The sequence below is a fragment of the Pleurodeles waltl genome, chromosome 3_1 (assembly GCF_031143425.1).
Source record: "Pleurodeles waltl isolate 20211129_DDA chromosome 3_1, aPleWal1.hap1.20221129, whole genome shotgun sequence".
NCBI lineage: Eukaryota > Metazoa > Chordata > Amphibia > Caudata > Salamandridae > Pleurodeles > Pleurodeles waltl.
This window is the reverse complement of record NC_090440.1, coordinates 280,397,805-280,410,714: the sequence shown is the minus strand read 5'-3', so window position 1 is coordinate 280,410,714 and position 12,910 is coordinate 280,397,805. Positions and strand designations below refer to the sequence as shown.

Genomic DNA, 12,910 nt, shown 5'->3' with positions numbered 1-12,910 from the left:
CAAGCTAGTGAAGAAGGCAGGGAGTGGGACATATGTAGTCCCCAATGCAAGTCCCTTGACAAACGAGCCTTGTGCTTTAGGAGTAGTGGTAGGTCGTTAATGTCAAAGTTGGAAGCCTGGAAGTGAAGTTGTAGCTATTTTGCCTAGAACAGTGGTTCCAAACCTGTGGTTTGGGGATCCCTGGGGGTCCGCAAAACCTCTTTAGGGGTTCCGTGACTGCATAGAAAACGTAATAATATTAACAGATTAGGTCCTCAACTTTCAGTAATGACTCATTGAGGGGGGGCCCTCAGATTCCAACAATGATTCAGTGGGGGCCCCGGTTTCCAATACTGATAAAGTGGGGTCAAAAAGAAGAAGTCAAAAGGTTGGGAACCACTGACCTAGAAAAAAAAAGAAAAAAAACTTGGGTCGCAGTATAAAAGTTACTTGGTGGGAGAATTTTTTTAATTTTCACAGGGAGTTTAGGATGCTGGAGCAGGATTCTAAACTCTTTATTGCTCAACAGTATCAGCAAAAAAAAAAAAAAAAGTAGTAAAGAAAAAAGGTGTGGTGAAGCGAACTTGCACATACGCACGTACAAGTCATGATGTTGCTGGTGGTGGGAGTCATTCTGTATGCATGAGCATGCAGAATGACGTTGTGCCTACAGAAAGACACTGTCATAATTTTATCAATTATTTAATTTACTATTCAAAGACGCGACTTAGAGTGGTGATTTTGAAAAAAACATTTACTTGTGCAAAAGTACTTCTTTGGCATTGACAATTTTGAACAAATAAACATTATTTGAAGAACTGAGAGGTTCGGGAAGCAAATGAAGTGTGGGCGGGAGGGGAAGCAACAGAAAATGGGAGGAGGAAGCAACAAACGAGCTTGATGCTGGGGTAGCAGAGGAGCCCAGCAAAGGGAACTTAAGGCGGAGTAGGGAGGGAAAGCATGTGGGGCAGGTGAGGGAAGCTAGGTATGGGGTTTTTGAGAGCAACATTGAGGGAGTGGCTATTTGAGGAGGGAGCAACACCTTAGAGAGAGAGCAAGAAAACACATACACTCTAAAGGAATGCTTACATTAAAAAAAATAAAAAAATTGTTCTGTGAATGTGAGCAGCAGGAGGATACAAATCATTCACTCATCGATACGCCGTTTTGAAGAACAGACCATCAGCAGAAAAATTACTTCTCCTAAGAAAAGTAACTAACAATTTTAAAAAAAATGGAAAGTAACAACTATAAACAATAGAGAGACTGATGAGACTGGTGGGACAAAATGAAATGTTATTTGTATCAAACACCTCGTTGCAAAAAATAACGAAAATACCCTACTGTCAAAATAATGGATGGTTTAAAAGATTGTTTCTTTTGTCAAGAAAATAATGCACTCAATACCTTTAAACTTATAGAAAATGTATCACTGTGATACATATGAAACAAGTATTGGCAAAGCCAATAGGTATCGCCTATACAGGAGCTATTGGCTTTTGCAATGTGTTTTTGCCAGGTTGTACATCAATGTGGCTGCTGTTCAGAATGGTTACTAGTTAGTGGCGTGGAGTGTTGCAGAGTGGAGTGGGGAAGTGTTGTAGAATGAGTAGCGGCAGTAGAGTGTTGAGTGGAAGAAAGTAGAGTTCAATGGTTCAGTGGCAGTGTGTCGTGGAGTGGCATGGGATGTAATAGGATAGAGAGGGCTGGAGTGGATTGAGGAAGTGGGTGAGATTAGAGTAGAATGGGGTGGGCTGTGCTGGATTGGCGTGGGTGGACTTAAATGTTGTGAGGTGGACTGGGGTGAAGTGGACTGGAGTGGAGTGGGTTGGAGGGGGGTGAATAGATTGGAGTGGACTGAAGTGAGAGGACTATGGTGGGGTGGATGGACTGGGGTGGGGTGAATTGGACGGGTGGTTTTGAGTGCGGTGACTTGGACTGGGGTGGGTTAGACTGGACTGGAGTTGGGAGAATTGGATTGGCGTGGGGTGGGGTGGATGTACTGGAGTGGGGAGGTGGAGTGGGGTGGGCTGGATGGATTCAGAGGGGTGGATTAAACTGGAGTGGGTTGAGTTGAGAACTGGAGTGCGATGAGTTGAAGTGAATTGGGGTGGACTGGAGTGGGGTTGATTGGACTGGGGTGGATTAGGCTGGAATGGAGTTGGGAGAATTGGATTGGAGTGGGGTGGATGGACTGGAGTGGGGTGGATGGACTGGAGTGGGGAGGTGGACTGGAGTGGGGAGGTGGATTGGAGTGGGGTGGATTGAACTGGAGTGGGTTGAATGGAGTGTGGTGGGATGAGGTGAATTGGGGAGGACTGGAGTGGGGTTGACTGGATTGGAATGGGGTTGACTGGACTGAATAGGGGCGGTGTAGACTAGATTGGTGTGAACTGGACTGGGGTGGGATGGGATGGGTTGGATTGCACTGAGGTGGGATGGGCTGGAGTGGGGTGAACTGGAGTGAGGTGAATTGAACTGAAGTGGGTGGACTGATTTGGATTAGGGGGGGTTGGATTGGGGTGTGGTAGGACAAATTGAAGTGGGGTGAGTTGACTGAGAGGGGTGGTTTCGACTGGAGTGGGGTGGACAGGAATGGAGTGAGGTGGACAGTTGGAGTGGGATGGATTGGACAGTAGTGCAATGAATTGTATTGGAGTGGGGTTGATTAAATTGGTGTGCAGTCGATTGGAGTGGTATGGGGTGGATTGGACTGGGGTGGATTAAGGTGGACTGGAGTGGGATGGATTGGAGTGAGGTGGGTGGATTGGGTTAGATTGGATTGGGGTAGAGTGGGGTGGGGTAAGTTGCGGTGGGGTGGGATGGATTGGAATGGGGTGGGATGAAGGGGGCTGGAATGAGGTGAGTTGTGGTGGATTGGAGTGGGATCAAGTGGGGTGGACAGGATTGGAGTGGGCGGTCTGGGGTCAGGCGAACTGGAGTGGGGCAGATGGTTTTGGATTGTAGTAGGGCAGATTGGAGGGAGGCAGGTTGTTTTGGTTAGCAGTGGGGAAGACTAGAGTAGGCTAGATTGACAGATTGGAGTAGGGCAGATTTGTTGGATTGGAGTGGGGCAGACTGGAGTGGGGCAGATTGTTTTGGACTGGAGTGGGGTGGGTTGCTTTGGACTGGAGTGCAGCAGACTTAAGTGGGGTGATATGGACTGGAGCAGATTGTTTTAGAATGGAGTGGGGCAGATTGTTTTGGATTGGAGTGAGGCAGATTGGAGTATGGTGGACTGGGATGGAGTGATGTGGATCGTACCGGGGTGGTGCTGATTGGAGTGGGGCAGATTGGTCTGAAGTGGGACATATTGTTTTGTATTTGAGTGGGGTAGATTGTTTTGATTTGGAGTGGGGCAGATTGTTTTGGACTGCTGTATTGGAGTGGGGCAGATTGTTTTGGATTGGAGTGAGGCAGATTGGAGTATAGTGGACTGGGATGGAGTGATGTGGATCGTACCGGGGTGGTGCTGATTGGAGTGGGGCAGACTGGTCTGAAGTGGGACATATTGTTTTGTATTTGAGTGGGGTAGATTGTTTTGGATTGGAGTGGGGCAGATTGTTTTGGACTGCTGTATTGGAGTGGGGCAGATTGTTTTTGGATTGGGGTGGGAGGAATGGAGTGTGGTGCATTGAAATGGATTGGGGTGAATGGTTTGGATTAGAGTAGGGCAGATTGGATTGGAGTGGTGCGTACTGCACAATTATGTGTCACAGCAAAATGTTGAAAATTACACATAAGAAAGAAACATTGTTGCTTTGCAATATTTAGAACAAGATTGAGACCAGGGTCCACAAGCAAAAACAAAACACAAGTGTAAAGTGAGAAAAGACGACATAGCAAAACAAAATAAAACCAAAAAGTTAACTTTAGAAAATACAAATTTGCAATTTTGTTTGGCCTGCTGGGCACTTTTGTGCCAATCGCGTGCCTTCTGTTTGATGGGCACTTGAAGTTATAAAGAACAAAATAGTACCTCAATCACATCGAGAGCAGCAGACGGCACTGATTAAGTTGAATCAGTAAGTGCTGGGTCCCTGCTCCATGGACAGGAACGGAAATTATGATATACCAGCTGTGACCAATTACAAGGCTGCAAGGAAGAGTGCAACGCAATCCAACAGATGATAAGCAACGGGTGGGCTCAAGCCCTTTTCTAAACACAACAGCATTTTGCAAGCGATACACATGCATTAGCGCATGCTGTTACAGGCTCGACCTTTCCTAAACATAGAACTATTTACTTTTATATATTCCTAGCATATGCCTTGCATGAAATGCCCTTGCAAAAATCCCTCTAATGAGATCATTTACCTCCCCTAGACGCATGATCAAATAATAACGTTTCTTCCAGTAAGCTGTTTTCAGGCCTCTTTTGAGCTGTGACTTCTCCCCTGAGCTGCCACGATTTTTCATTCAGTAAATCTTTCTCTAGATCTTTAATTTTTTCGGACATCTAAAATAAAAAAAATGATATAAAATACAAGCTAGTTGAGTCTATACAATTTTTACAAAAACAAAATACATAAACAGCTAGTGAAACTATGCTCGGTTTGGAATAATCTGAAATGAAAAAACAAACTAACTTTGGCTTTAAATGCACAACTAAACTCTTTTAAACCGAGCAGGAAATCGTGCAGGAAATCCAAAAGCAAATTATAAATAAGAGTAAATGTGCAGAAACCGCATTAAAAAGTATACCTATTGCTCCTTCAAAGTGATTTGACATAAAATGAGCCACAATGAGGTCAGAAGAAAGCATTTCTGGTACAATGATATGCACCAGAAATTTACCCATTACAAAAGCAGTTGCAATGGGTATCTAAAGCATCTCCTCCCTAAATGTATTACAGTAAAACACACAATAAAACCTTTAAACGCACTTCTGGACAAGTTAATTGGGAAACCAGTATGAAATGTTCCTCACGTAGCTCATTAAACGGCACCTCAATAGTATGATGGACACATCACTATTTAAGAAACTGCTATCATCAGTTTGAAACTGCAATTAAATTAGCATGAAAAAAAAAAACACACTCTTAAAAATGTTTTAGCAGCAAGGAATCACGTAAAGGTCCAGACTGATCCGTAACAAAAAACAGAAAAGGGCACCCGCTCTAGAATGTGCACAGGAACCACACTGTGCATGCAATTCAAATGGAGTGTAAAAATAGGCATGAGTGCAAGAGAGAGTAGATGTGGTTCAGACTGCCCATGGGTACACTTGGTAATAGCAGGCAAAGAAAAGTTCTCTGCATGGAAATTATAACTGCCATGGTGTACATTAGGATGGGGCCGGCAAGGAATATGTTCAAGACTATACGGTGTTTGGGTACAATTACCAAAGTCCAACACACCACAAGCTAAGCATGGTGCAAGCGACTTTTGCTTCAGTCACAGTGGTGGTGAACCAGACTGGGTTTTTAATGAGCTACACTAAGTTGCTAGACAGAAAAGGAGACAAAGTTTGATATAGCTTTCTAGGGTGCCTAACAAGATCTCAAAATGTGGGTTCCATGCTTGGCAATTTAGTAAACGCAAATTTAAAGACATAAAATTAAATTAGAGTCAACAACACATTTGAATTGTTCTATGAAAAACAAACAAAAAAACACTTTTCTTCAATATACATGAAAATACAAATATCTGTGAACACAACATCTCAGAAGTAGAAAACTTTGTAAAAGAAAATTCAAAGATAATTCAAAATAAAGTCAAAAGAGCAGTATCGAAGAAGGTTCTTCCCACTGTAGATAACCAACAAGGAAGGTGTCTTGTAATAATTGTTCTGTTATGAAGTATCACACACACAAGAGTACGTCTTACATATGCTTTCCATTTCTGAAGCACCCTGACCAGAATGGAATCAATCAAGGTTTGCAAGACCCCACAACTTCACGCAGATACCACCCATCAAACAGCCCACTGGAAACACCTCTTTCCTATAATAACAAGCAAGTACAACGCAACGAAATGAACGTCAAACAAAATGCAAACAAGAGGCTGTGCAGATTTAATGCAGTTACCCCTGGAAGAAAAGGGTAGGAAAGTAAGAAAACACGCAAAACATTCTTGAATGTGCTTCAGGCATAATACAAAAATGACTACCTACCATTAGATGTTTTAACCTCAACCAGTCTATCTCCTTTTCGGTCTCATCCTTTTAGTTTCGCTTCTGCACTCTTTTCCTCTGTATCCGGTGACATTCACCATACTCCAGTTCTCTCCTCTGGCAACACATTTTTTGGTACAATTTCATCTTGACATCGTTTTATTTTTGATCACTATAAAAACGCATTGTCTGCTCTCTTAGGGCCAGATGTAGGAAACTACAATTTTGCGACTTGCAAATTGCGAGTCTGACCGACTCGCAATTTGCAACTTGCAAAATTGTATGCAGAAAGGTGTCTCAGACACCTTCTGCGACTCGCTATGGGGTCGCAAAGACCCACCTCATCAAAATGTATGAGGTGGGTCGCAGTTTACGACCCCATAGCGAGTCCCTGCACTCACAGGGATGGTGGCCTGCTGTTGTCAGCAGACCTCCATGTCTGTGACTGCTTTGTAAATAAAGTAGTTTTTTTTTTCCCCATTTTGCAGCCCGTTTTCCTTAACGGAAAACGAGCTGCAAAATGAAAACTAAACCAAAACTATTTGGTTTCGTTTTTTTCAGAGTAGGCAGTGGTCCATAGGAACACTTCCTGCTCTGAAAAAATATTTTTTTCGGCATTCACAAACTGCGAGTTGGTTTGCGACCGCATTCGCGGTCACAAAGCAACTCTGAATGGCGATGCGGTCGCAAATAGGAAGGGAACACCCCTTCCTATTTGCAAATCGCATCCCCAAATTGCGAGTCGGTACAGACCTAGGGGTTCGGCCTTTTGCATGCCGCAAACTGCGTTTTTCGCAGTTTGCGACAAGCAAAAGGCTTCGTACATCTGGCCCTTATTCCCTAAACGGTGTTAGTGGTTCCCACTTTGCGAAGCTCCTTTGTTTTCACATTTCCTTTCTTTACATCTAAACTTCACATCCCTGTGTTTTTATAATGTACTGTTATATAGTTTCCGAGTGGAACGGTTGCAATTTTGTGCCATTTCATTCAATTCCACTACTCATGCCTGACTTGGCTGTCGAATTCAACCATGCATTTAATCTGATGACGGCTTTCTACAAAAGGAGAACAATCTACCACTCACTTGTACTTCTATGTATACTGAACGTTTCTTGCAGAACGACATGGTGTTCAAACTATCCTGACACAAACACATGTGCACGCAACCATTCACTAGCTCCTCCCGCTCGAAAGTGCGACTGTGTCCTAGTAATATTTGATCTGATGTTTTCTAGTTAAGTGGGCTCGTGTAAGTTGCACGTCAAATTCCCTCATGAACCTACCAGCCCTCCAATAACTGTTCTAACCTATTTAGTTTATTATTAATCCTCCCTGGGCATTACATTTATGAAGGTTCGTGACTATTTGCATAACTTTTAATAATGTCCCTATTAGCAGTTCATCGCTTCTACATAAAACATCCCCTAGCGCATTACTCTGAGCATTCACTGCTTCTGGTAAGTACTTGCATTACCTTGCTTCTCCTTTCCAAAAGTGCTGTCTGGAAGAGCTTTCCGGACTGACAGAAACCTCTTCCCATTCCAAGACTCAATGAGGTTTCCGAATACACCTTTCCATCACCTCACTGGAACAAGTGGGTACACAGGACTGTCAACCAAAAACAGTGCTGTCTACACATACTGCTTGCTCACATTACTTTGTGTAGAACCAAAAATGCTTCTACGTGTACTGAAAGGCCCGTGATTGCGCTTTTAAATGATAAACTCGTTTGTCAGATAAACAATAGGTAACATGTAAGCCTAAAGCTTTCCATTATATATTCTGTCACGTTTCACAATAGGTCTTATCTTTCTGAGTAATTCAATGGCCCCGTGGCCCTATTGCACTCACTCCAGTAACACTTATGAAACACCACAAATATACAGCGTTGCTCTGCAATGAGTATTTCGCGCTCCGTTGGGTACATATCCGTGGCTCCTACGGTGTCCCACAAGAAGCCTGTCCTTTTGGCAGGTAACTACGTACCTAATGCTGGAAGGGTCCTCGTGCTTATGTTGATATAGGGGCCTGGTTTTGAAACCAGATTGTAGATGCTTGGTGTTTTTAAGTACTAATCGTGGTTAAGAGTGCTCCATTTGGCCCTCCCTCGTGTGTTTCTTTCTAGCCTATCGCTGCCGCCTTTTACGAAAAAGTGTTTTCGTGCTACTTTTATTTTACCAATACATTTCAGATCGGTACTTTTTTTTTTAAAGGCATTTAAGTACCTTCGCCGGAGCTCGCATGTGTGATCACATAAAATGATGCAGCTGCAAGTCTTCTGCCTTGTGCTTCTGTACATGCGTACAGAAGCACTTACAGCATTAAAAAAAGGTATTGACAAACCAAATAGGTCTCAAAGGCACTACTGGCTTTGCCAATGCTTCTTTTGTGTGTATGCAGCTGCTCGACACCTTCCCAATCAGCTGCTTCACACTTGCGCCTGGCAGCCTCATTGTGTGTTCTGGCTGGCTCATGCATTCACCTTCCAAAGGGACCATTCTTCCCTTTTCACTGGGCTCTCCATGTGTGCTGGGATTGCCAAATAGAGCAACTATAGAAAACAATGAAAAGTGGTTGTAGGGCAAGATTCATTATTTAATTGGAACTTGGGTGTTTGACGCAACTACATCCACGATGTGGATGTCAATATTGTACATTAATTAGCAGTGTTCCTTACAAGGGCGGCAGAGATACATCACAAAATAGACAAAATATACCTTTTCCTGTCTTTTCTCAAAAGAAGATTTTGGTTCAGGGAGGTCATGTTTCTTTCCACCAAGAATATCTTCAAGTTCCTCTCCTTCGCTGTCCTCCGATAAGTGGAAAGTCACTTTCTTAAAGTCTTCTTTTGCTCGTTTGCTAGCCTTTGTTTCTTCCATATATTTGTCATCTTCATCGCTTTTATCATCCTCATCGGTTTCAGCATCCTCATCAGTATCCACTTCCTCATCTCTAAAAAATATTTACAAAAAAAAAAAAAAAAAAAAAAAAAGAAGATCAAGTCAGGAAAAAACATACCTAGAGGGCCGCGACCAGGCGCCAACTAAGATGGCTGCTTTACACTAACGTTCCATCATTGTCCTAGATCCCTCTCAATCTGGAAATAACAAATGATGACATTTCTTCTTGAAATGTAGAGGGCTTAAGGTTGCTGACTCTGCTCAGCTTAATGAGGTAAGGGTTTCCATTTTAAAAACAGCACATTTCCTCACATCTTTTTGATAGCCACATTTTTACTGATTTTGATTTGAAGAACATTAGAGATACACATTGACTAGTCCACGTCATTATCATATAAAGCAGATGAATATATTTACCTAAGAAGTCGCCACTGCCAGCCCATGGTATTGCTACCATTAGCTCCAGATCTTTTCATGCTTCGGGGGCAACACTATACATCATAAATTGGTCGCTCCTGCTGGACACACCAGTCCATGCCACTTCCTCCACTTCACCAGTGACGGAGGTTCCAGGGAATTCCATTTACAAGCAATTTCACGCCTGGCCACCATTGTCACCACCCCAATGAAGACCAATTCCATTCTCATACCGCCTGTCTCCCCCATAAGGGCCCCTCCCAACGTGGGGCATGGTTTGGTCAGTTCAAGCCGGCACCCCAGAGATTTAGAGAGCTTCTCGCCCACTCACTCCCAAAAGGGGCTAAGTCTGGGACAAGCCTAGACCATATGGAAGAAGTCAGCTTCCGCCAGGTAACATTATTCACATTGTCCCCAGGAGGGCCCATCTGCTCTGTGTAGCGCTATGGAGTCAGGTCAGACAAACAAAATGGAAATAATAGAGCTGAATCATGCAGAGGTGTAAGGAGTTGACCATTTTGCTTGAACCATTCCGACATCACGCCAGTCATACTTGCCAAGATCCCCTACCCATTCCTCCCACCGCACCTGTAACCTGGGGAAGGGATTTGGGGTGTTATGTTGAGGGAGCAGTAAATCCTACAAATGGCTCCTTTGCCCAGCTCTCCATAAAGAGCTTATACTCCTGGGGATTTAAACTCAGGTGTTTATGTACCTAGCGGAATGTAAACTGAAAGGATGTGGCACAGGTGTAGGTATTGTTGAAATTGAGTGCGGGAGAGTTGGTAGTGTTCCTGCACGTCCTGGAAGGACATTAGGGCATCGCCATGCCATACGTCCCCCAGGTGAGTGATGCCAGTTTTGTCCCATCTTCCAAACCCCTGTAAGCCGGCCACATAGGGAACCCACCCAACCCAGTAGGGTCCTCCCAGTGATCTTATGATCCCAACCAATGAGTCTGAGTGCCCCTCTCCAGCTTGAGTACACTCTGGGAGTTTCTTGGGGATGGGAGAAACACAGAGAAACCCCAAGAGCTCGCTAAAGCCTAAACAGCTCAACTCCTCTTTGTAGGCAGGATCAGCCCATCCTCAGTTGATCCAATCATTAATCGTTGTGAGTTGCTCTGCTACATAGCAGATACAGAGGTCAACATTCTCATTCCAGCGTCATATGGGGAATGCCTCCTATTAAAGGGCACACAGGGACACTTCCTGGACCAGATAAAGGTAGTAATCTTCGATTGGAGTGTCCAAAACCATTTCTGAGGGACCCGATGGGGGGGAAGTTTGAAAAAAAGGTACAAGCAGCAAGGGAGCACCATTATTTTAAACAGGGCTATATGCCCCAGACGTTTCAGTGGAAGGCACCCCAGTGTTGCAAATCTTTATTCAGTCTAGTCATGAGGGGGTTCAGATTAAGAGTCCACGTCCCATCTGGGAGATGTAAAAGCCCAGGTATTTAAATGAGTGACAGTACTGTGGGATTGTGGCACACCTGGATCAGGCATTTGGGTCACCTTGGATTGGCGCCAATAGGAACATTGAGTTGTTGAGCCAAAGGCCAGATGTGTTGCCTTATAGATGGACTCTCCAGAAATCGTGAGACCAGGATTGTGGTTCTTTTAGGAATAGCAGTAAGTAATGGGTGTACAGTGCCATGCATTTTTCCAGCCCTCCTCCCCATGATCAGCCCTAGACCCGGGCATCACAATGGATGAGACGGGTCAGTGGTTCAATTACAGAGCAAATAAAAGAGGGAAGAGGGGACAACCTTGGCGGGTGCCCCAGCGGATGAGGTAGGGAGGGGTAAAAGGGTCCCATTGACCTGAACCCGGGTAGTGGGGTTAGCATAGAGGAGCCACACAAGTCTGTGAAAGTAAGGCCTGCCCTCTACAGCACCGCATTCAAAGAGGACCAATCTACGGTATAAAAGGCCTTTTCAAAGTCTATGAGGAGCAGCACTGTGGGGAGTGGGATGTGGTGTGCCTGGGAGGGGGTCACATGAACCCTTTGGATACAGTGTTGGGTGCTTCTATTAAGCATGAACTCGCACTGATCTGGGTGGACAAGATAGGGCTGCGTCTAGGTGAAGTGAATAGCAAAGAGGTTTGTGAGTATCTTGATTTCCGCATGAATAAGTGATATGGGCCTATAAGATGAGCACCTGTCTGGGGGTTGACCTGCTTTAGGGATCACAACAATTGTGGCAGTGTCAATATCTGGAGGAAAAGAACCCAGATTTACCCCTTCGGTGTGTGAGGCCAGGAGGTGCAGGAGTATAAGGGATTGAAAGCATTTGAAGTATTCGACCGGGAAGCTATCTGGACCCAGTGTCTTTCCAGAGGATAGCGGCTCCCAAACTTCCTCAACCGTGAGGGGCTGGTCTAGTTCCTGTGCCGGGGATGCAAGAATGGAGGGCACTGAGATGTCATTAATGATTGGGTGATCAAGTTCTTGTGAATATCTGGGGGTTGCCGCATAGCATACAGTACAATTCCACGAAAGCCTTTGCCACTGCTGAGGTCCGCTCATGAAGACAGTTTGCTGCTTCTCAAATCTACGGCACTATCTTGGAAGCCACCTCTCTGGAAGCCAGCAAGCAGAGGAGCTAACCCAATTTGTCTCTGTGTTCACAGATCTTATGGGATGAGGCCTGTAGGAAGTTGGCTCTGTATGTGCTATTTCAAAGTAAGGAATAGCATGCACAGAGTCCAAGGGTTCCCCCTAGAGGTAAAATAGTGGTAAAAAGAGATAATACTAATGCTCTATTTTGTGGTAGTGTGGTCGAGCAGTAGGCTTATCCAAGGAGTAGTGTTAAGCATTTGTTGTACATACACATAGACAATAAATGAGGTACACACACTCAGAGACAAATCCAGCCAATAGGTTTTGTTATAGAAAAATATATTTTCTTAGTTTATTTTAAGAACCACAGGTTCAAATTTAACATGTAATATCTTGTTTGAAAGGTATTGCAGGTAAGTACATTAGGTACTTTGAATCATTTCAATTGCATGTATACTTTTCAAGTTATTCACAAATAGCTATTTTAAAAGTGGACACAGTGCAATTTTCACAGTTCCTGGGGGAGATAAGTTTTTGTTAGTTTTACCAGGTAAGTACGACACTTACAGGGTTCAGTTCTTGGTCCAAGGTAGCCCACCGTTGGGGGTTCAGAGCAACCCCAAAGTTACCACACCAGCAGCTCAGGGCCGGTCAGGTGCAGAGTTCAAAGTGGTGCCCAAAACGCATAGGCTTCAATGGAGAGAAGGGGGTGCCCCGGTTCCGGTCTGCTTGCAGGTAAGTACCCGCGTCTTCGGAGGGCAGACCAGGGGGGTTTTGTAGGGCACCGGGGGGGACACAAGCCCACACAGAAATTTCACCCTCAGCGGCGCGGGGGCGGCCGGGTGCAGTGTTAGAACAAGCGTCGGGTTCGCAATGGAAGTCAATGAGAGATCAAGGGATCTCTTCAGCGCTGCAGGCAGGCAAGGGGGGGCTTC

The 12,910-nt window shown here is 44.6% G+C and overlaps 1 protein-coding gene across 1 annotated transcript in view; it reads right to left on the bottom strand.

The window, feature by feature from the left end:
• The window catches only part of MPHOSPH10 (M-phase phosphoprotein 10), a 174,170-nt gene that overhangs the window by 71,382 nt on the left and 89,878 nt on the right, over nucleotides 1-12,910 (bottom strand). The window contains exons 4-5 of the mRNA XM_069222392.1: nucleotides 8,812-9,046; nucleotides 4,297-4,438 (exon numbers count right to left, since the gene is read on the bottom strand). Coding sequence (XP_069078493.1) covers nucleotides 4,297-4,438; nucleotides 8,812-9,046 — 377 coding nt within the window. The remainder of the gene's footprint in view (nucleotides 1-4,296; nucleotides 4,439-8,811; nucleotides 9,047-12,910) is intronic.